At 38.4% G+C, this 24,587-nt stretch overlaps 1 protein-coding gene across 5 annotated transcripts in view; it reads left to right on the top strand.

Moving 5' to 3' along the window:
* TBC1D30 (TBC1 domain family member 30) overlaps positions 1–23,588 on the top strand; it is a 53,349-nt gene extending 29,761 nt beyond the window's left edge. For 3 of the 5 annotated variants that reach the window (XM_042017852.1, XM_042017848.1, XM_042017850.1), the window contains 10 exons: positions 2,689–2,814; positions 3,710–3,895; positions 7,234–7,402; positions 8,776–8,944; positions 11,738–11,843; positions 17,110–17,222; positions 17,396–17,535; positions 19,173–19,379; positions 19,582–19,638; positions 20,957–23,588. In XM_042017852.1, the coding sequence (XP_041873786.1) occupies positions 2,749–2,814; positions 3,710–3,895; positions 7,234–7,402; positions 8,776–8,944; positions 11,738–11,843; positions 17,110–17,222; positions 17,396–17,535; positions 19,173–19,379; positions 19,582–19,638; positions 20,957–21,738 (1,995 nt within the window). In that variant the 5' untranslated portion in view covers positions 2,689–2,748 and the 3' untranslated portion in view covers positions 21,739–23,588. The remainder of the gene's footprint in view (positions 1–2,688; positions 2,815–3,709; positions 3,896–7,233; positions 7,403–8,775; positions 8,945–11,737; positions 11,844–17,109; positions 17,223–17,395; positions 17,536–19,172; positions 19,380–19,581; positions 19,639–20,956) is intronic. The other 2 variants (XM_042017849.1, XM_042017851.1) reach the window with 1 other exon arrangement.
* The last annotated feature ends 999 nt before the right edge of the window (positions 23,589–24,587 follow it).

Here is a 24,587-nt window from a genome sequence, read left to right as displayed (position 1 = left end):
ATTCTGTCAGTCTCAAGAAATTGCACTGGTGAAATTTCCCCCAAAGCTGAACATATCTGCAGTGTAGGCTGTCACACTTACAAAGGTGAAGTTGATAGATACTTAATGTTGACAAGAATGCTCATAGAAACAGTTGATGGGGAAAAGGCAGATTGCCAAAATTAGGGAAATTCAGAGTAAGGAGTGATGTAAAATGGCAGAGTGCACCATTAACAGGAAATTGCACTGAGTTAGTGTTGTAGGAAAGGGTCCACTGGGATTTTGCTAGACTTACTTTATTGCATTCTTCAACGTTTGAAGCCCCCTAGCATAAAAAGAGGCATGTCTATTAATTTTTTCTTTAAAACTGAGTCACACGATCTAAGCTTTAAAAACACAGTTTTAATAAAAGTAGTATTTTTGAAGATTTATAAAATACATGTAGTTTCACGTATTTTTGATGCATCAGCTTAATTTCCTTTTCCTGTTTTTGCTATCTTTCCAAACTGAACTGTACCTCTTTACAAATCAGGGGAGAAGGAAGAAAAGACTTGGTGGCATTGTTTTCCTCACACCACGATGAATTTATTTTTAATCTACAACTAGATTGAATCTTTATATCCATCTAACAGCCTTTTCTCTTTCCTGAAATATTCTTTTCCCACACTTCAGAAAGTGTTCAGACACTTTTCTGTGGTACATGAGTGGAAGACGTCACAGAATCACAGAAGGGCTGAGTTTGGGTGGGACCTCTGGAGGTCATCTGGTCCAACCCCTCTGCCCAAACAGGGCCCCCTACAGCTGGTTACTACGGGCTGTGTCCATGTGACTTTCAAATATCTCCAAGGAAGCAGATACCACAATCTCTCTGGGAAATCTATGTCAGTGCTCCTCAGCCTGTACCCTCCCCCACACCATGTGGCAAGGGAACGGGCAGTACTCAGTCACCCTCACAGTAAAAAAGTGTTCCTTAATGTTCAAGGAGAACTTCCTGTGTTTCAGTTTGTGCCCATTATCTCCAGTCCAGTCACTAGGCACAGATTAGAAGAGCTTGGCTTCCTCCTCCTTGCACCCTCCTTTCAGGCGTTTTAAACACACTAGTAGAATCTCCCCATAGCTGCCTTTCTCCAGTCTGAACGGTCCCAGCTCTCTCATAGGAGAGATGCATAGGAGAGATGCTTTGCAACTGGGTGCCCCCCAGCAAATACTGGTGCTTGGGATTATTTCTCCCCAGAGGCAGGATTTTGCACTTCTCCTTGTTGAACTTCATGAGGCTCTTGTCAGACCGTTTTTCCATTCTGTCAAGGTGTCCTTGGGCTTATCAGCCACTCCTCCCAGTTCTGTGTAATCAGCAGACTTGTGTATACTCTGCCATGTCATCCAACTCAGATCTGTCTTTCATTCTCACTCTGCCCATCTCTGTGTTTGCTCACATGTGACCACATGATACTAGCCAAAGAAGTAGTGGTAAGAAAAGAGATGTTGTCTTTTCACTGCCATTCCCCAGTTTCACAATGATTTTAAGATAGATACCAAAATAAAGGAAGTATTTAGTGTTAGCGGCATGCTGATTGCTTCCTTTGCTGTCAACAGAAGGAGCAGGTTGACATCTGCATTATTGTTGTGGCATGTGACATTTAGTTTCTGGGGCTGGCAGAGGTAAAGAATCCAGTCAAACAACATCAGTAGGATGTCAAACAACATCTGAGGTGGTTGGGAGGCAGAACAGTGGCATTCCTCCACATGGGTGACTTTGCAGAAGTGTGGGAAGGGACATTTAAATGCAGAAAACATGAGATTCTGGGAGCTGTCTATAAATTCCTTCATCATGCAGCTATCTAAGTGTTTAAATCTGTGGGAAGTGTCTAAATTGCTTTTCTCACTTGAGTGAATTAATGGCTGGTATAAAACTTGACCAGTTTGCTTTTATGATTTCTTTCAGTTTCCTGAAGAAAAAGATCCTTTATTGTTACTTGCTGTCACTGTATGATCTGTCACGTGCCTTTCATGGTTCAGGAAGTTTTCAAATTTTTCATAAAGGTCCAGCCTTTGTCTTGGATACACATGCATAAATCTGTTCTGGCAATTATTAGGCTTTAAAAGTAGTGAAAATGTTTGTTTCAGAACTCCCTGTAGCACCAGCAGTTTAGGAAGCCCTCTTGTAAGTTGCTCTGATCCAAGTGATGCTTTCAGATGAATCCCAGATGGTGAATACTAGATGCTATTTGTTCTGCAAAGTCATCAGAAGAGACTTCTGATAAAGAGAAGCACTAGCACTGCCAGATTTCTTTTGGGAGTTTCCAGGAGATGTATCCATGGTAGAGTTTGAGGAGAGCCAACAGCAGTGTTATCCTTTTATAAAACTCTTTGTTGGTTATGAGGATAGAAGGTCTGAACTGACAAAGAATCCTTGCCTTGTGTTTCTATTTTGGAGGCCCCCTGTGAATTCACTGACAGCTGACTTGCATCTTTGTAGTCAATCCATGGATCTGGATGCTTAATGCCAACCATTTCCTTCCTTTCTGTTTAGGGAGCAAGGTACTATTTTAATTGTGCAAAAATTGTTGTAGCTAAAATCCTCTTCTGCATATTTCAAGTCTAACAGCAGATCACATATGGGTGAAGCTGATAAGGTTCATCTAACAATATATATATCAAAACTTTTTATTTTACCTGAGAAATAATTAATTTTGCCTTATGTATTTCTAGGTTTGGCTGACCCTGGCTGATCAGTACTTACACAGTATAGCCATTGACTGGGACAAAACCATGCGTTTCACATTCAATGAAAGAAGTAATCCTGATGATGACTCTATGGGCATCCAAATAGTAAAGGTAGCCAGCTAATTTGTTACTTCTTTTTAAAAAATTTAATGAAAAGTTGACATTTTAATTTGGATTTATTTTCATGTCTGCAACTGCTTTGGCAAAAATTACATCTTCATTCCCAATTTTGGCCTGCCAAAATTTTTCTTTTTTGGCTGCTTTGGTTCTTTTGCACTAATCTGGTTAGTGTTAGCTGGGAAAAAATTTGCTATTTCTGATTTTTTTTTTCTTCATTTTTACTTTTTTTTTATTTTGAAAAAGTACTGGAGTTTAATGAAGACAAAGGAGCATAAGTGGGTTTTTTACTTCCCTGTAAATAAACACAAATGTTTTCTGGGAGTAAAAAGTATGTTTTAAAATGTAGCAAATGAGCATTTTTCAGTTGTTTTACAGGAGTGAAACACATTTGCCTATTTGTATTTCTCAGCTGATTAATGTTTAATATTTAAAGCAGTCAGCCATTTTGCAAATTTGCCTTTCACTTATAAATCACTTAAATTTCAAGGACACAGTTTCTGGTTTTTATGGTTTGAAAATTCAGTTGTCTAGTAGTTCTTTTATACTTTGAAAAAAACAGTTGCTCTTTTTTGTTCAATTAAGCAGCTGTTATGTCTTGCCTCTTTGAAACCCAGAGATCTTTTAATATCTTCTGTGGCAATGTATTATGAACATCTTTTAGGGGACTTGTTTACTTGAGAGCTTGCTGAAACTATTTCTCTTGGGTGAGCTAAAGGTTTAACAGATTAAAAAAGAAATGTTGTCATCAACTTTGGGAGTATGTACTGGGAGGGTGGAGGTGGAAGGAAAACTGGGACAGTCAAGAGAACTAACGGGGGAAGGAAAATACACATCTTTTCTCTTCTTGTCATTTTTATTTTTGTTTTAATTTCTTTTTCCTTTAAAGGACCTTCACCGAACTGGCTGCAGTTCTTACTGTGGCCAGGAGGCAGAGCAAGATCGAGTGGTGTTAAAACGTGTTTTGCTGGCATATGCCAGGTGGAATAAATCTGTTGGCTATTGTCAAGGATTTAACATACTAGCTGCACTTATTCTGGAAGTAATGGAGGGCAATGAAGGGGATGCCCTGAAAGTGAGTAAATTTTTTTTTTTTTTCAATGGTGAAGATTGCTTTTAGTTAATGAACTTTATAATAAACCAATGTGTGAATTTTGGAGACAGTGTAAAAGAGCAGGACTCAAAAGAGTTAGCTAATTTATATCTGTGGATTTTTTATTTTGTTATCCTGTCTGAGCTAAAATTAATAGTTTGAACTTTATCACTGTTAAATTTTTTTTTCAAACAGAAACAAATGAGGTCTTGGCCATAAAAAAATAAATGGGACCACTGCTACTAACTGTAGAATATCTTATGCCATAATCCCAAATCTGCTTGCAAACACCATAGGTAGCTGAAATCTTAAAATTTCATTATCAGCATCTTATGTGGCGGTTCCATGTGAGGCAGTTTATAAATCAGCTACATTTCAAAGCAAATCCTAGGAAAACATTAAATATTCAAAAAGAAAGTAAGTCACTTTGAAGCTAATTTCTGGGTTACGTTAGTCTTAACAGCGTTTTGTTTTCTTAGACAGTTTTTATTGTAATTAAAAGAAAGCTTAATGAACTTTATAGTATGTTAGAAAATGGAAATACTATTTACTACAGGACATGGTTTAAGGTTTGGCAAGATCATGGGCAAAGTTCCTTAAACAAACTTGCTCATATGTGTGAGTTGGGGTCAAATTAATAAAAGATGACTGTGACTCTTGAGATACTGAGCTGTTTGTTTTGCCTTAGACAATGATTTAAATATGGTAAATATTTAAATTCACTCAGAGCTCCTAAAATACAAAGCTTGTGGCAGTAGAGTCCAGCTACTTCTTCATTCTAGACAGCTGCCTGTAATAGGAAGAAAATACCATAATATACTGAATTTGTATCAGAAAGTAGAATTTTCTTTCAGTAGTTCTTGCTTAAGATTTCCTCAATATTTTTAACTGTAATTTATCACATTTTATTGTTATCTTATACTGTCCAGAAGCTCCCTAAACACATTATGGTAGCATAGGAAATACAGTTGCCCAAGGTTTATGAAGTCCAAGGTGACGATAAGAACTGTGTGTGTCCTTATGTGTTGTCTGTTACTGTGAGTTGTGTCAGGCTCCTTGTGTGGAGGAGACAATGGAATGGAGCCAGACTGCCCCAGGGAGGTAAAGCACTGAAGGCTGTTTGCACCAAAACTGGTCTTACCTGGCAAAAATAAGAATGGAAAATAAAGTAATTTCTTTTCCAAGCTTTGTGTGTGGGCTTTGCAGGAATTTTCTTCAGGAATTTCCCCAGAAGAGAGAGGGAAGAGGGGAAGGACAAGAAAAGGAACAGAGTGTGCGGGAGGAAATAAGAATTGGGTATTAGCATTAGGTTTTGTTGTAGTCACGGCCACCTAAAGCAAGCAGTGAGTGACTTCAGAACAGCTACAGAGGGCTGTAAAGGTGCCCTCAGGATTGTAGCTATGGGGTAGCTGTGCTTCGGTTATTGTAGAGTCTGGGAGTTAAGGGAGCAATGGCATTCTCAGGTTTTGCCGGTCAGGTCTCGTTTCTGGGAAGGACATTATAAATAAAAGCTCTGTGTCTGGGAAGTATCTCCCAGAGGCCAGGAAACAGCAGGTATTACTGATGCCAAGGGGCTTTAACAGCACAGGACCCAACATGGTGGCTTCAGGGAATGCCCAGCCAGTGATACTTGAGTGTTCACTAGTTAACGTAGGCATTAAGTTAAATCCCTGGAGTTGTCTCAAAGTTAGCCTACAGAAATTATGGTAAGCAAGAAAATCCCAGCTTGCATGTGTAGAAGCTGTCAAAGTATGCATAACTCATAGATAGCAAAATTCAAATTTTTTCTCTTGCATGTTATTGTGTAGATAAGCTACAGAATCAAATAATAAAAATAAATATGTAGAGATGTGTTACAAAGAAAGTATCTATTGCAAACTGGTAAATATAGGAAGTGCTTTTTAAAAAAAGGTCTTCTCAAAGCAATTCACATCTTGGTGAAACAGAATGAACTTCAGTGTTGAAAAAGACTTCTGTTCTCCTCTGTGCTCTCATATATTTGAGATCAGTGAAGTAATATATGTCATAAGAAATTAATGAAAATGCAAATAGCATAGTTGTAAATTAATGTTGTTATATTAAATTACTCTTCCATTGGTTGAAATATATCTGAACAAAATAAAGCTTATTTTTACAAGACAGTGAAGTGACCCACTATTCAGCAAAGGTTAGGTAATGCATCTGACAAAATACAAGGCTGTCATGTAGAAACTGTCAATTTGCCTGTGTTGACTACTGATCCACGTGCTTTAAAATATGGAACGTAAGACTGCTATTACCTGAAGAAATCTTGCAAGGACAAGTGGCAGTATGTGGTCACAAGCAGCTGGGAAAGACAAGGAAGCATTAAGACTGTTTCAAGTGGTGCTCTTGGTAGTCCTGTGTCTGAGAAGCTGTTTTTGTAGGCAGCTTATGAAAAGAGAGGGATTGGAAGGAGGATTGTCTCCTGTATATGAAGGTGCAATGCTTCTCTCGAGAATTAAGGTCTGTATGAAACATGGTAGGGATGCTCATATGAGAGAAAGGGAGACTTGAAGCATATGGGATGACTGCGTGCTGGCTCTCTGGGTGTGGTTAGCAGAGTGGCCAAAGAGTTCATAGAAGATCCTGAAGTGAAGGTCAGTGTCTTCTGTTAGGCTGATGGTAAACACCAACTTTTGCATATTTTTTGTTGCATTTGTTCATTCTCAAAAGTTTGACAGTAATCCATTACCATCCACGTAGTTTAGCTACCTCACTTGAAACAGATGTCTGCTTAAAATGTCTCATGCTGCTTAATTTAGCACCTTTTAAAGTGACAAGATGGAGTGCAGCACACAGTAACACATTGCAGTAAAATGTATGGAGAATCTCTTTTTAAAGAACAGGACCTTGCATTTTGGAGAGGGAAAATAGGGGATTTGCAAGATCAGTTGTGGCATTAACCAGAGAAGGGATAGTGAGACTCTCCAGCAGTGGAGAATCTCATAAACAATTCCAACATCAGAAGTGTCAAAATTGCTTTTGGTGTGGGTAATGCTGGCAGCTTGGGCATAGCTTACTGTGACATTGATTTCAGTCACTGATTTCAGTAATTTCATGGTTCATAAATCCTGGACAGTTTCAAGAGGTCTTTGCATCTTGAATACTGGATACCTAGGGTACTTGAGGATGCTCAAAGTGGTAATATTTTCTCCCCATTTAAGTGGAGCTGCCAGAAGCATGTGTTGCCACTGGCTCCAAGTAATTCATATGTGAACAGAGAAATTTTATTTTTCTGTTATTCCTAGAAAATAACTGCTCTGTAAGTCCTACATGATGGTCTTTCATTTTTCCCACAGATCATGATTTACCTAATCGATAAGGTGCTTCCTGATAGCTACTTTGTCAATAATCTCCGTGCTCTCTCTGTGGATATGGCTGTTTTCCGAGATCTTTTACGAATGAAACTTCCTGAACTGTCCCAGCACTTAGACACCCTGCAAAGAGCTGCTAACAGAGAAAGTGGAGGTACATTCAACAGAAAATGCTATTATACCCTGTCTCGTTGTTTTGTCTGAGCACTGGTTTAAAAATACAATATTTTCAGTGTTTACATGAGTTTATTGCTTAGATTATGTATTTTAAATTGTTAAGATGAAATATGATCGTTTCCATTATTGATAACCTTAACATAAATAGGTGGTACTTCCAGGAAAAAACAAAGGGAAATAATTTGGTCCCACCACTAGCTGCAAACAGAATTGTGTTGACAGGAATATACAAAGCATGGAGTGACAACACTAACATATAGCTTAGTACAAGGGCAACCTTGGAAAGGTAGTTGCTTGCCTGAGCTCAAGATAGCTGTCCTCCTACTGGTCTGTGTAGTTGCTGGCTCATATAGTTATTCTGGGAAGAGTTACAATGTGAGAGCAAGTGGGAGCAGGTTAGTATTTCTTCACCTGGATCCTTACCAATATACAGGTGCAAAACTCAGAAGTACATCTTTCATTGCTACTGAGAACTGGCTTTGCACTGTGAATTTTTTTTTTCTGGCGTAGCATTCCATCCAGATTTAACAGCTCTTTTATCTGGGAATGTTCTGTGGAGGGCAAGAGGTCTTCTGTTAGTTGATTTGGTTTCTTTTTCCTTTGGGAAGCTAAGTGCACCCTGAGTTCTGTCTTAGAAAAGATCTGCTACTATGTTTCATGTGGCTATGCCCAAACTGTATAAAAAAAAAAAAGAAATGGTATCAAGGAAATATTTGCTGTTTGAAAGTGTTTTCACAGGCTGGCCTCTCTGGTCATGGCCTTCAGTGCATCAGTTGATACCGGGATGCACAAAGTGTTCTCTGAGCATAACAAGAAAGTCAAACTTCAGAGTTTCAGGCTGAAATAGTACATCTTGTTTGAAACTTAACAAGTACATCAGGATATTGAAATAATAGATATGACTTTACAGAGACAGTCACCTTCACTTTCATGTAGATAAAGATTTACGCCATCAGTTGGTGAAGAAATGCAGCATTTTGTGGGAAAGTTGGTGAGTTTGTTTTGTTTCTTTTTTTTGATAGAAGTTTTTATTTCATATTGCTTTGGGAAAGGAGAAGCAGTCTTTCTTATATAAGGGGAAAATGTGCTGGTGTATTCCAGGGTTTACAGTCTAAAACCAATGCTGTTGCTTAGTTTTTTGCAGTGCAGCAGAATGGAAGGTGACTATGTAATTTTTTACATTGCTCTTCTCAGCTTATCTTTGGACAGCTGCAGGCTAACTAGGTTTTGAACAATAACAGAGGTGCTAGAAAGTCTGGTGGATTTTAGTGTGCAGTTTATACTCTTTGTAAAACGATAGTAAATTGCAGTTACTTCAAGTTTTTTGCTTGTTTGTTTTTTTAACTTCAGGAGGCTACGAACCCCCACTTACAAATGTCTTCACAATGCAGTGGTTTCTGACACTCTTTGCCACCTGTCTGCCTAACCATACAGTTCTGAAGATCTGGGATTCAGTATTCTTTGAAGGCTCTGAAATTATCCTGAGAGTAGCTTTGGCTATCTGGGCAAAGCTAGGAGAGTAAGTGGTCATTTTTATCTGTTTTTTGTTTTCACTATGAGCCATGTTTAACTTTTGTTTTCCTTAAGAAGATGTTATCAATTCTAAACAAGATTCAGTCTTTCAGGAGAATGATTATGTTTTGAAAAAGCTGCAAAAAGGACCTTTATGGTTTCTTAAAAACACATGATTCTGCCATCAAGTCAGAATGGGCATGATAATTAATTGACCCTTTTTGCAGAAAATTGTCTCCACTTTTTGGAGTTGTCTGTGTATAATGTCTTCGTGCTGTGCTAAAGGGTTGGACTTTCCAGAACATAAACCTCTGAAGGAACTGGTAAATACCCTGTGTAAAGACACACTCATAGACTTCAGGATGACCAGCTAATTTAGTTGGGCACCTGAAACTGGGGGTGTTAATTCCCTTGGTTTCACTTAAGGAGACTTAAGGGTTTGAGCCCATTGGCTTTGCCCAGTAGAAGAGTTCAGTTACTAAGAGAATGACTTTGTAGTACACAAGTCTTTTCTGTTAAGGCCTGGAAATGAATTTTCTGGAAATTCTCTGCTTTTAAGCACATTCAAGCTCACTTTCTGTTGTAGTCCTTTATGGCCTTGGAAACTCACCACATGGCCAGAACACAAGAGATGGCTAGTTCTTTAAACTCCTCTGTTGTCAAAGCAAATATTTGCATTCCAAAGAGTTTACAGTGCTCCCAGAGAAATGAATTTTGTCATTGGCTTTGGTGGGAGCTGTGAGCTGTGACAGGTCAAGCAGATGTTAGTTCAGCTGGAAACATTTTTTAGCTGGCATCAGCAGCTGCATCGATTTTTTTCTTGTGATGCCTGTTAAAGCTCGTCTTCAGTTTTTGCTCTGAAACTGAACCACTGGGATTTATGTTCAGTTCTGTCCTTGGAGGTTTCATTTCCTTTTTTCTTTCTGAATAAATTAGCACTGCAGGCAGGTAGCATTGTAAGAGGCTTTGTTTAGTACATTTAATTTTTAATCTGAAGAATAATAATTAGAATAATAATTTCCTGAGAGCTTTTTTTTATAGTCAGTTCATGAATGAAACTTGCATGAATCATTTGTATTAGGATTAATCTCTATGTAGTCACGTAGTGTTTTCAATAAAATGTCCTTTCAGTGGATCTCTGTGCACTTAAAAGCTGTAATGGTGAATATTAGTGCTCATAACATGATAAAAAAGGAAGTTACGACTTTGAAGATTTTACCGTAAAGCTTAAAGAAAAATTAAACATGTTTTTAAAACTCGAAAGGAACAGAATCAAGAAATAAATAAGAATGTCTCCAAGAGAATAAGCTGATCACACTGCACATCTTGTAACTGTTGTTTGTGGGGAATGGGAGAAGGTCTGGTAAAAGGTTGGGCACTGTTTTTGCTGGGAGAAGATTGTGATATTTTTATTTCTCTTTGTCTACCATTAGAACTAGAACAGGGGACATTTACAGAAGTGGGGCCTGAAATAGTGTTCATAGTCTCATGATCTTCACACTTCTCAAGAGTAATTCTCGAAATGAAAATAGGGTGAGAAGTGCATTTTTAAAATGTGGGTGGCTCAACCATACTTCTGTTTTGAGGGAGACTGAAGGAACAGGGAAGTTAATCATAAGTGCAGTGGAGAAAGCAGTATGTGGGGGTCATGAGAGACTGAAGGCATCAGGGCAGGTGAGCCATAAGTTGGTGATAATCGGCTACGTACCCATTGTTTCTACTAATTTTTAAATTTTTTTAGTGATGTTATCGTTGTTTTAAACAAACTATGTTAAGATTTCAGTAGGAGTTTCATAGTTCAGCGGTTGTTAGGTACAGATGCTAAAGATCAAGGGAAGCTGCTTCTTCTATTGCTTAAGAAAAAAGGCAGTGGTTTTTTTTCATCATTCCAGCATCTGTGTTTTAGAGGAGAGGCTACAATATGTAGCCATTGATGCATTTCCTTGGGGTATAAGTAAAACAAATTTTTCACTTGACAGGAGAGGTGTTTAGCAGCTGACCCTAATGTATGTAGAGCATCAACTCACAAAAGCATTTTACTCATATTTCTCTTCCTCTAGGTGACACTCTGTGTGTTTAGAATGATTCTGTGTTTTTAGAAATTTAAAGAAAAGTGTGGAAAAAATATTCAATTGGACCTCACTCCCCAAAACAAGCAAAAGCATACTACCAAAGCAAACAAACAACCAAAACCAAAACAGTTCCCATCTCTAATTTAGAAGTAGCATTCACAAATATGATGAGTGAATTTTCCTTCATTCTTCATTATGTTAATTATTTTTTAACACAATGACATATATGAATGCACCTATACTTGATTTATTCCACAGGAATGGTTTCTGGCCAGTGAGTATCTTCCTGTCTGACAAAAAGAAAGTTCAGCCAGTGAATTTGGCCATTTGGTGCATGGTGAAGAATGGGTGATAAGGCAGTTAAGAAATCTTTATGCTCCCTTTTTGAGCTGATGAAAGAACTCCCTTGTGCTAGTAGGAGGCAAGGTTTATTGATTCTTGTGCTGTAGAAGTGAAAGGGCCAGAGGGAATAGCCTGTCTGGAGATACATGAATCTGTTATCATGAGGAGTCAGGACAGTAAGCTGTACTTAGTGCATCTTTTTACTGCTGCACCTTTTCCAATGTTGTGTGCACTGTTTTACTTGGAAGTCTAGACAGAATTGCAAATAAAAGTTAAGCTGTCTAATGGAAATGCATATTTTATGATGACAAGAAAATCTGTTTTGTTTTGAATGCGTAGAATCATATGTAAAAGTAAAATAAAAACCAGCGTGTATTTTGATGTAGGCAAATTGAGTGTTGTGAAACTGCAGATGAGTTTTACAGTACTATGGGCAAGCTGACCCAGGAGATGCTTGAAGACAGTCTGATTGACAGCAATGAACTTATGCAGGTGAGTAATTTTGATGTAATTATTTTTTGTGTTTTCTGTGTTGATTTCTAACAAATTATATTTTTGTTCAGATACTGCAGAAACCTAAATTCTCCCAAGAATAAAAGTTTCAGATAACTGGATTGAGCTGGCATGTCAATGAAACAAGTAGATGATCTGCAGTTAGAGCTAGAATCTTATTTTATATATGCAATATGGAGAACCACTCGGCTTCATTTAATAAAAACTGATTTTATGTTGACAATTGAAAGTCTTTTGTGATATTATGCCCAATTGGATTTACACAAGTAAGATGTAGAATCTTTTAGTAGTCACCATTTTTAGGGTATTCTTTTTCCTTATTTTTATGTTTTGGTCAGTTGTTTATTACACTCTGTCCTTTTCATCCTGCAGACACTGTGGGAAATAAGAGTTTATGAAGTGAGAAATGTATAAAAAGTCCTTTCTGGTTTAAAAAAAAAACCATGAACAATCAGTAGTGTACTGTAAACAAAGACATTTGTACATAATTGCAGTCCCTGAGTTTTTAAAGCATATGAGAACAAAGACCCACATTGTTCTGGGAAAGGAAAGGGCCTTTAGTATCACATATACAATTTATTTATTTACAGTTACACTTATTCTTGTGATATTTTTAAGGTGTTGTCTACTTAGCTGTTTTATAAGGACTTCGTGCTACAGTTCTGGAACTTTCCTTTTGATGAGTTAGAGCATAGAGATTAAATGGGTGCAAGTACAGAGAACATAATTCACCTGAAACTTTGTAGCTGTCTTGGGGGAAGGAAAAAAGTCAGTCTATAAAGCTACACAAGTTTAATAACAGTTGTTAGCAGGTAATAGAATAGTTGACTTCTATTACCTATTGTTGGAAGTGTCAAAATACACTTAGCTAGTCTGGTTAAGTAGTGCCCTGAAGTAAAGGATTGTTTTTAGTTTTATTATTTTGGCCATTGTTATTTTGTCTGATGAGGAAGCTCTAGGAATGGGAGGAGTGAGTGTTGTGGCTTTGTTTTGCTTCAAAAATGGAAATGCAGCTGGTCAAAGGTACTCACATGCTTTTTAAAAATGTGTTAAGGTTCCTCAAAAGACAGTTCAGATACTGAGGATGTGTAAGGAGGGCAGCACAAGCTGACATCTTCTCATTATGTTTCAGTTCCTGGTCTCCAGTGCGGTACAAAATCAAGATGTGGCATTTGTGAATAAGAATGATTTTGGGAAAGCTGAGGTGGTCTTTCATGACTGTTGATTTCTTTCTTTGCTACTGTAATAGAAGATAAGGCATGGGTAACTTACTGGTTGGAGGGATGGAAGGATATTTTTGTTTTTTAACTGTTGCAATTAAAATACTAGCAAATTAGCAATCTTTTTTGTGCTTCCACATAAAATGAGTATTTGGCACAATACATATGTGTGTTCATAGTGTAAGTGGGTATTTGGTTGCACTGACAGGAGTGTTAAGGTAGGATGGCATTGCCATTGATATGGAGAATGTGACAGGTTTAATACTGTGTATGGAGGAGCAGTGGATCTGGTTTATGTGTGTCCTCTCAGTTGAAGAAACCACAATGTAGTTTGCGTAGCATTCTTCAAGTCAAAGGCAGGCACTGGCAGTGTAGCCATCTCTGAGGTCTTTACTCTAGGCCCTCTTTACCCTAAGTAAAGAGTCCACTTTTCCTAAGGGGAAAGAATAAAGCACTACAAGAGTACAAGAGAGCATATAAATGCTACCATGTATCTGATTGGAGAAAAAAATTAAGAAATATGAACCATTGCATTAATGAAAAGGTCCAGGCTGCTTGAACATACTGGTTTTTAAATTGCTTTAAGCTTTTTCAGAGGAGCCATCCAGAGATGCTTTGTTTTCAATTTTTCTTTCTTTTCCCCTAATAAAAATCAGAATGATGAATTTACATCTAATACTTTTTACAAGATGGCCCAAGGATTAGTGTCCTACTGTGGGAAAGGAGTAATATCCAAATCTGCCTTCCCTACACATTTCAGTAGAGTTCGCTGGCGGCAATCATCTCACTTCTCTTTAGACTTGCATAACACTTATATTTACATCTAAACTACTTGTCCAGGCTCACTTAAGCCAGAGTAACAGACACTTCTCAACCACTGGAAAACAAATTGTGCTCAAAGAGCCTTGTTTCTTTTGGGAGTTGGAGGAGGGAGGTACAACTGATCCTTCAAGGGAAGTGTTGACAGAGCAGATGTCTAAAATAGAACAGGGGCTCATGTCCTCATTCTCTCCAGCAGCGTGTACAGTTGCTGCAGTTTTATCCCTCCCATGCAGACAGTACCTACAGTTAGGATGGCAGCCTTAAAGCTTTTTGCAGATTTGGCCCTTGCGTGGCAGGAGTTTTTAATGTTTTACTAAAGAGAGCATGGAGGCATTGGAGGAGCAAGCCAGCCTACAGTTTCCTCCTTTTTCAGATTGAACAGTTTGGGTGAATAAAGGGTGAGTGCTGTACAGATCAGATTCTAGACTGGGTATGTATTGGTTCCAATATGGAGACAGAAGGCTGTACACCAGGTGTCTGCAGCTATTCTAAACAGAGTGTGCTAGACTGAGTCTGTGCTTTCATGCCTTCTCAGAAAGTGAGCATTTTTATAAGCAGCTGAACTTATTCAGTTTGTACACCCAGAAACATTGCAGCACAGAGGAGATGAGAACTGGAGGAGAGGCATCTCTTTGTATTTACTGGAAGGGAGGGGAACAGGGAGTAATCTTTCTGAGGTACTCTAGCATTTTGGACTATCTCCCTAGGCAGTTACCCTGATTTAATGGTATTCGCTGTTAGCTTTCTACTTGAGTAGTACTTTGTCTGTTTTCTTTTGGGTTTGTTTTTCCTTTTGCTTTTTGTTTTGTGTTCTTAGTCAAAGTGAAAAGAAAGGAGAGCCTTAAAGCAGTGAGGAGCAGCTATTGAGATAAGTGTGTTTGGTAAGTTGTCTGCAAAATGGCTTACCCTGTTTGGAAGCCACAGCCTATCACCTTCCATATGGTGTTCCACTGAGGGTGTAGATGGCTTTGTTTTTTTAGGGTAAGGCAAAGGATTGTCAGATGATTTAAGGTGAGAATAGAGGGGTTTTTTCCTTGTCTCTTTTCTTGTTCCCAGGATCTGTCCCTTACGGCCGTAAATAAGATGCTAAGTTTGGCTGCATTGTGCTTTGTGTGTGTAGGCTATTTCCCTCTGGGACAGTTCCCCAGAATTAACCAAATGGCATCCAAAGCAGTGTAAAAACTAGAAAAAGAGTGCTTTGACTCTGAAGTGTTGCTGGGAGGATATCACAGGTGTTGGTTCACAATATTTTTTTAAAATTTTCAGTGGAACTTGCACTGGCATAAAATTTATTTTGTGGATCTCTTGGCCAGGTGGTGAGGCCTACAGTTATAGCCTGATAACAATAATTAAGCTAAAAATATGTATGCTAAATGAAAGAAATTGTAGAAGATGTGGAAGAGACACAGATTGGAGACAGGCAAAAGCTAAAAGCGTAATCTGAAACAGTAGGTGCAAGGAGTAAATGGAGGACTCGGAGCCGACTGTTTCACTTAAAGGGTAACTAGCATATGGAACAGGTTACCTGAGAAGGACATTGACATAAAGAGTAGAAATAAATTCCAGACAAACCTCCAGAGAGAGTTGAAACGTATGAAAAAAAAAACTCTAGCAGGAGAGTATGGTGGAGATCAAACAAGCAGGTAGACATGTTGGGCTGGAGGTGGGTCTTTCTCCAGATCATAAAATTCCTTTGTCTGCTAGACTGATGGGAAATCACTGTTCAGGCCCTAGAGAATATTTTTCTTTCACAGTAGCACTGTAGTTTAATGGAGTGGCAAAACTTCAGTTCATGCTCTGTATTTTTGGAGGCATCTTCCTTAGTCTGTGCATGGCTCGATCTGTAAAAGCGTTCTCACACAGAAGCCTGTTGAGGTGCACTATTGCCCTGTCTCTGATTCAGACAGGAGTGTCCTTCCTGCTCCTCAGTGCTTACATCAGTGCCATTAGGGCAACTTTTTTCCTCCTTATGTCAGGAAATGTCTAATACTGAATTCACGTTTGCAATTTTCCTTAGTGTATTTAGCATAGACAAGACATAGTTCAGAAATGGATTATGTAGAAACTGTTCAGAATTTCCTTTCATCTTAATTGAGGTCATTTGCCTTCGGATGAAAATGTCACTGACTTAATAGCACAGGAAAAAAAATATGTAAGTGAAGATTTACTGTCACAGCTAATGAGAAAATTTTATGTTGCTGTCTTTCAGAAGATACTTAATTTTCAGGGTGTGGAAATTTTCAGAGAAACGGGAAATTATATTTTTGGTTTTGTTTTTTTTTCTTCTGACATTGAGGCTCCCAATGAATTATTTGGCAGTTATTTGAAAGTTCTGAGTAGTGAACAAAAGCAGGGGAAAAAAAGGCAACTAAAGTAGGTAGGAACAAATCAGCTGTGATATTGCAATGAATGTAATGCATCTTTATGCCAGGTTGGCTGGTGACTTACAGCAAAAGTAATGCTGAAAGGAAATGCATCTGCAACTATGTATCTTCTTTGAGTTGAGAATATCTATTAGTATTTTGATTACCTTGTTTTAGAAAAACAACTACCTTTACCCCAGCAAACCTCACCATTCCCCTCAAAACCAACCAGCAATCAAAACTAGAAACTGAGGGAAGAAAACTAGGGTAATGTTGGATCCTTCCTCTTTAGCTGTAATTTTCGTGTTGGCATGATTTCTTTCACATAAGCTCCTGAGCTTCTCAGGTAAAATAATGGATCAGCTAACAGTCCACATCCATGAGGATCTGCCCCTTCCTATCTCTGCTAGTGCTAATACTTTGTTGAATACTTGAGCAAAAACATAGGTCTTCTGGAAAGATCCCCAAATCCTAAATGATGCATTCATGTAAATGAAATAATAATTGGAGGAGCATTTCTGGTGTACTGGCAGGGAGGGGTTGACAAAAATTACTAAGTGAGTATGGGAGTTGAAAAGGATCCTACAGCTCATGTTATCAGTTCCTTTTTGGTTTTTTTTAACTGAGCTGTGTATTTTTCTAGCGAGTCAGTCTTTATTTTTCTTACAGGAAATACTGACTGAATCATAAAACTAGACCATTTTCTTACAGCATGTGAATGTGCAAGAATGTGCAGCCTTTAATCCTGCAAGACTGTGGAAGTCTGTTCATGGAAAAATCTTTTGTGAGACTGCTAATTAAAGCGAAAATTTTTAAAGTTTCCTTTTTTTCCCCCCCTAGACTGTTTACACCATGGCTCAGTTTCCTTTCCCACAACTGGCAGAATTAAGGGAGAAATACACGTACAATATTACTCCTTTCCCTGCAGCAGTAAAATCAACTTCATTTTCAGGGTAAGTTTGGAATGCACTGCGTATGGTATATAGGGTTATTGGTTACCCTCCACAGATGGTGAAAAGGGAGGTGGAATCCTGCCTTGTATGTGTCTAAAAAAGATAAAAATGCTCTGTAATGTTCACATTTAAGGATGTATCTTTTTTATTTCTCTTATGTTCTCTTTTGACAGAAGGTTAGGCAGAACCAGAGACAGTGATGAAGAGAATGACTTAGATGATGAAGACTCAATTGCTAATGCAATTGGTTGTCTTGGACCATTAAGTGGGTTTTTGGCACCAGAGCTCCAAAAATACCAAAAACAGGTGAAAGGTAAAAGTGATTTTTTTAATTTTGGAAAACATAGTTAAATCTCTATGACCTTGCAGAAATTGTCTGCAGCTCTGTCTGTGAAAGCTGCTATGGAAAATGTGTTTTCTGTGCACATAGAGGTTACAGCAGGTACCAAATGACTTGCTCTGTATTCCATAAAGATGTCTTCAAAGCTGAGTTGGAAGGCTGTAGGTGTACAGTAAATGATGGTGTGAGGTAAGGATTTGGCTACTGTAATGGTTAACAAATCAACCCCATAGTGTTGCCCACACACAAAAAAGAAGCATATGAGAAAAAAAGTCCACCCTAAATCCATGCATATTTCTGAGTCAGCTGTTAGATAGTCAGCATTTTCTGAAAGGTGTACCTTTAATAAATGATCTCGACCTTTATTAGTATATGCATGGCAAATACTGGAACCTATCAGCAGTGAGTGAATTCTGCAGGTGATTTCACTGCCCTTTTGGTCAAACCTTCAGATTGTTGTATGTTTTGGATATATTCACATTTAAGAAAAAATTGGTATGGTTTGGGGTGTTCTGACAAAATGTCACTATTTTTCAAATCCTTCCACACTGAAAATTTCTTGACAGATTTGTATGTACACCAGTGCAAATTCTCTATAAGCAGTATAAAATGCTGATCCATACAAGAAAAGCAAAGAACGTTTGTTAACTTGCAGCAGCCTTTATGAAACGGTACTGGATCAACAGTAATTAAACAATATCCTAGGAGAAGCCATTTTTATTTATCCCCAACTGACCTCCACCTTCACCCTCAAAAAAACCCCAAACTGATGTAGCAGTTGCTGTTTACACTTCATCATTCTTGTGTCTCGGTTTTGCTGAGACCTGTAAGCTGCAATTTTCCTCTCGATTGCTGTGGTGTTTTGTTTTTCCCTTCCTGAGGGACTCTCTACCTGCTGCTTCGAACTAGCACTTAGAACATCAAACTGCTGTTGCAAACTAAGCCAAAGACAAATAAACATTCCTTGAAAAAGAATTATCCTCCTGACCCTGGAGTGCCAGGTTGGTGGTGCATCAGAAACAGCTGTGAAAATAAATTGCCCTGCTGCTGTTGCTCTGCAGCTGTTGATCAGAGACACTCTCAAGTTATCTGATCCTCAGCTGCTCTGTGCCTAACCCTTTTGTTGCTACTAGCAGCTTTCTCCCTGTGGTGTTCTGTTTCTTGATGCTTCTTGCTGGTAGCTTAAGGTTGGTTGCTTAATCTCATGCCTGCTTGATGGTAATGTATTTTGTAACTTGCTCTGTTGGCCTCTATGACAACAGAGTATCTTTAATAATCTGTTATTGAATTACTTCAATGGTGGCTTGATGTACTTTAGAACACTTGAAGAACTCTTCTTACAACTTTGCATTGCCATGTTAATTGACTTTTGTACTCTTTAACCTCCCCTCAAAGCCTTGCTATTCTTAAGCAGTAGTACTATTTACAATACTTCTTATTTTAAATAGCACAGCTTAGTTAAATATACATATTATAATAAATTTTTAATTAAAGACTACAGTTAAATAAGATGATAGGAATCAGACACAGACTTCCTTTGGAAATAATCTGCAGAACTTTTGAGTACACTAATTTATTCCTCACCTCCACTTTATTCTCTCCTTCTACAGATCAGAATGAAGAACAAAGTCTTGGTTCCAGTAACATTGCAGAATTAAGTCCAGGAGCAATAGACTCTTGCAGAAGTGACTATCACACTGCTTTTAACAGCATGATGATGGAGCGTATGACCACTGATATTAATGCATTGAAAAAGCAATATTCCAGGATAAAGAAGAAGCAGCAACAGCAGGTTCACCATGTGTATATCAGAGCAGGTAACACATCAAAACATGCTTCATTTCCTGATTTATTACAAACTAACTTCATCAGTGGAGGCTAGGCAAATGATGTTCTTTTACATGTAACCAAACAGACAAAACAAGAAAGATTGATGGAATATATAACATTAGTCATAAAGTGGGTACCACTTCATGCAGACAGAAAATGAGAAAGTGATATTTTTTCTTCTTTTGTCAGGATCTGAAGATGATGACCCTGGGGTTTTCTTGGGTCCCAGGGACCAAGTAAACAATGGTATTTAAAAGTAGCTTTGCTATCTGGGTGCATTGTGTTGATCTCCCTGATTAAATACTTTAAATCTTTGGCATTCTTGGAATTGACATACTGATGCACTGGAAAAAGTGAATGCAGAGATGAGGAAGCTTCAGATCATGTGGCAGGTAGATTCCTAGCTGGTCTGTGTTATCCAAACTTCTTTGAATTCAGCTGGGCATGGCAAATTATGCAACTGAAGGAACCGGCTTGGATGTTCCATTGTGGCTGGCAGTTTCCCTAGCCATAATGGTACTGTTGTGAGGACTGAGCTGGACATCAGTCCCTTATTTAGCAATCCATGTTATGGAGTCTGTCTCCCCAAGTGTGAGACCCAGCAGTACAGGGGTTGGCATAAAATGCACAGCTGAAGGTTTTACTGGGTATACAAGCTGAACACAGTCCGCCCCGCTCATTCCTTCCACTTAGGTGTCATCTTTCTAAGTCAGCATTGAACCATGCAAGTGGGTTGCTGTGGAGAATTTTTATTTCTCTTCTAGATTGTCTAAACTTGTGCTAGCATGAGTGTTGGAATACATGGAGCTGCAATTTTTTGTTTACATGATTTAGAAATAATTAAAAAAAATATATTAGTGAAGTATTTGCAATGAACAAAGGCTGTAGCCAGCAGAAACAGTGCAAACAGTGAAATGTTGATTCCCAAGGATGCCAACCCCTACCTTCCAAAGACAAATCTTTCTAATCTTACTAATCATGATGCAGGGCTGGGTTTGTCACTTAATCAAACTGCCATCTAATCAGTAATTCTGAGTCTACTCCTCTGGCTTCATAAGACGTGGTTTATCCATCAAAAGTACTTTAATTCGTTTTCCATTTTCCAGTCGCACAAGCCTCATGGAGAGGCTTGTGTGACTGACCTCATATGGAGACTGAATTGCCTCTTGCTGTTGGAAGAGAAATGAAGGAGAAGGGAAAGATCAGAAGCCAATATTAATGTTAAACTATCAGTTTTAGTGCAATTCCAAAAATCAAGAAGCTATTTTTTAAAATTATTTATTTTCATGGTACTCCTGGCTCAGGACTTATCCATAGGTGGAAAGCAGTGAGGGAGGACAGAAAATCCTTACATGGAAGGTGCAGCTTTGTGTTCAACTCTTAAGACATAAGTGAAATTCAGTGATGATTTTTAAGTTTGGATTGGTTTTTTTTTATATACATTCAGTCCTACAAACCTTTGCTATACCTCAAGAAAAGTATCAAATTTGGTGGTGGATCCTTTGAACATTAATTTGTTTGGTTCTTTAATAATACTGTGTTTCTGTTAAATGCTTTCTTTCAGACAAGGGGCCAGTTACCAGCCTCCTCCCTTCTCAGGTAAACCATTCCCCAGTGATAAACCACCTCCTTTTAGGAAAGAAGATGAAATTGAATAACAGGTCTCTCAAAAATGCTGTTATTCACATCCCAAGCCATGCTACGGGGAAGATGTCTCCCATTCCTCAAGAAGATCTTAAAACAAAGCTGAACTCTCCGTGGCGCACTCATATACGAGTTCACCGGAAGAACATTGCTAGGGCCAAAGGCCAGCTGGGCTACGGGGATACCGTAGGACTGATAGATGAGCAGAGTGAGAGCTGTAAATCAAGTAGTCCTGGTGCAAAGGAGGAGGCTTCCAAACCTTCTGACTTTGGAGAAAGAGAAGGAGGTGGTTTGGATGACAGGACTACTCGGAAGGCTGACCAGCAGTCATCTGAGCCAGTCTCTATGGACAGCAGTACAAACATGTCCGTGGTTCAGCTAAAACTGGAAGCACTGGAACTCACTTCAGATACCCAAACCGATGTGGAGTCAACATCCCATCAGTCCAGCCAGCCACGCTTATCAGAGTCTTCCACTTCATCCAGAGACAGTGGAAACCTGGCTAAATCTCCCCAGCCTGGGAACCCAAAGCCACAAGTCTTCAATCCTTTTCCCAGCGTCAAGCCTCTTCGAAAGTCAGCTACAGCCAGGAATTTAGGGCTATATGGCCCCACTGAAAGAACGCCAACTGTGCACTTCCCACAAATGAGCAGAAGTTTCAATAAATCTGCCAGTGGCAACAGTGGGACCAGGAAACGATGATGTGCTACCTGGTACTTACTATTTCTGACAGCAACAAAAGAATTTGTATTGCCTTTTTTTTTAATGTGTGCATGTGTATGTGTGTCCCAAAGCATTTCTAATTGCTAATTAAGTAACAGGGACAAAAGTGGTTACCAGATATATAAGTATGTGTCTTTGAAAATTGTACTTCCGTATTGTTATGGGATAGATTAGTGAAGATGCACTCTGGCACCCTATTGTTGATTCTGATGGTCCTGTGTAAAATAAACAATTACTTGCAATGTGAAACCTACTGTTTCTTAAAGTCTAACTCAGACATTAAATCACCAGCTGCCTTTAACCCCTCAGCCCCCCATGGCTGCCTTCTGTCTTTCTGAGCTCGAAGGACAAATTGTCCAGGGCAGCAGACAAGGTGTAACAGTTTTTGTGACTGTTAAGCAGCTTCCCCATCAGACCTCATCATCATACTCCAGGAGTAGCAGGAGAAGCCATGACTAACAGAAGCACAAGCAGCCCTAGCAATCAAAAGTGTCACTTCGTGACATCTGATTTCAGATCTTCTTGAGCAGCATTTTGTGCTTCTCTTCCCACAGCAATTCTCTGCTGATACTATTTTTAATATAAACCTAATCATTGAGCATGAGAGCAGCAGACATAAGTCCATCCACAACACAGGTTTGCTCCTCTGTTACATGTGTACATACATGCATTTCTGTTACGTACTGCTGGAGAGTTGCAGCACTGTAAAACTAGCAATTAGGTACAACTATTTGTGTAGTTGTATGATTATTATTCTGACGCATCTTGGCTTCAATGGATTTAAAAGTTATTATCTAGATTAGACTTCTAGCTAAATAATATTTGCCAGCTTAGCAGTAGGTAAAATATATGAATGTTCCAAAGTAGTTTAGGGGTTTAAATTCTATAAATAGAGTGATTAGATACTGAGTGCCACTTCCCATTAAAAGCCAACACATCAGCTACTATGTTAGTGGGATGGACTCTTGGGCTTCCATGTCTTGGTTCCTTTTTGGTGTGAAAGAAAGTGATAAACTGAGTATTTATTTCCAAATCAAAAAGCAAAGCTGATGAACACCGTATGACAAGTACTTTTATATATATATATATATATATAAAACACAGGCAGACAGAGAAACTAAATATAGGTCATTCAACTTCAGGGTTGCAAAATCAAGTACTCAAACTCCAAGAAATTCAGGTTGCTCTTAAATTATTGCAGCTCTGTCAAGTGGCATGTACTGACTGTGATTCATTACCTTAATTCCAAGCTTCCTGTGGCATGAAAGGACCAATATTTTAAACTGGAGTAAAAGCAGTAATGATGAATCAGCTCCATTGTATGTAATATCTTACTTTTAAAAATTCTTTGTTAAATTTGCAAATTAATATATCATTGTCTATTAATGTATTCCATAGCCTATAGTATGTGACACCAGTTTTACTGTATACCATAACTTATAAGCTGTACAATATACTCTGTTCATGGTTGTGGGGACAGTTTTATTTTGCTGTGTTTCATGTAAGTGTATGCATATAAAATAATATACAAGTATGAACACTATAAATATAAACCAGATGTAGATCAGATCTTGCCCCTGCCTTATTTCCAGGCTATAGTAGTATTGTCACTAATAATTACTTACAGCACTAAGTAAATTTAAAATAATGTAGAATTTAGTCACTGATTATGGACTGAATGTGAATTGTTTCTGCGCTGAATTAGAAGAAATGGACTTCTCAAAAATTTTCCTGTGAATCATCCTCCCCAGTTTTTCTTAGCTTCAGTGCATCATGCGGTTGTATGCTGAACCCGTAAAATAAAAGGACTGTCAATCTGCAAAACCTGCTAAAGTGGTCCGAGTATGTGCATGAATTTTCACCATTTTACAAAGTGAGTAAGCAGTGGAAAATTAGAAAATTATGCATGGATATAGGTCTGGGGAAAGAACAACACATTCCAGTGATTCAGAATGATTAGTAATTTACAAGTGTGCACTCAGGTCTTGGACTGTTGGGATTGAGGTGAAGGAACCACAGCTAATCAGTGCATTGGTTTGGTGATGCTTGCTGGAGGAAGTTTTCTTTAAGTACTGCTTGATGAGAAAATAGAATGTCACGTTAGCTACCTCAAAGGTATTTCTGTACCTCAAAGGATATTCACTCTCTACCTGAAATACTGTTGGAACATACAGCAAAAGCAACTTCATTGCTTAGTATTGAGATAGAACACTAAGATGAGGTCCAGCGAACCAGGGAATTACGGAGAAATTTCACATTATTTTTTCTTAAAGAATCCCTTCAGCAAATGAGGTCTAGTGATGAAGCAAGTTGTGCTAGGAAGAGTGCCATCGTAGCACTGAGGGTGCTGGGAAGTATGATGGTGAGAGTCTGCTCCGTAAACATTTTGTTCTCCTTGAGCCTTCTTGTGCTAATGCTCTCTTCCATCTGACCAAATGACATTTCTGTTTGTTGGGGTTTTTAAAAATTCCTTGAGGTTTTTTTTTTTTTTTTTTTTTTGGGGGGGGCGGGCTGGGGGGGAAAGTATCTTAATAGGATCATGTTGACTTTTACTTCTGAGCATGTGTTTCACCATCATCAAATGAAAGCTCTCAAAGGACAGGCATTTGATTCCATTTTGTGGACAATTACAGTCCTGCAAGTGGAAACAGGTCCATAGCTATTCAGAGATTATTTGAAATTGTCTATGCTTTGAGAGTAAAAATAGCAGATGGTAGAGATAAGTTTTTCAGAATTGCTGTAAGCAAAAATTGATTTCATTCGCATCTGCAACTATAGTGCAAATTCAATTTTGTGTACTTAACAAAATCCTACGTCCATTCAAAACA

The sequence above is a fragment of the Corvus kubaryi genome, unplaced genomic scaffold (genome assembly GCF_017639235.1).
Source record: "Corvus kubaryi isolate FWS band 111438036 unplaced genomic scaffold, C.kubaryi_AGA036_p1.0 137, whole genome shotgun sequence".
Lineage (NCBI taxonomy): Eukaryota > Metazoa > Chordata > Aves > Passeriformes > Corvidae > Corvus > Corvus kubaryi.
Note: the sequence above shows the minus strand (reverse complement) of the source record. Positions and strands in the feature narration are given on the sequence as shown.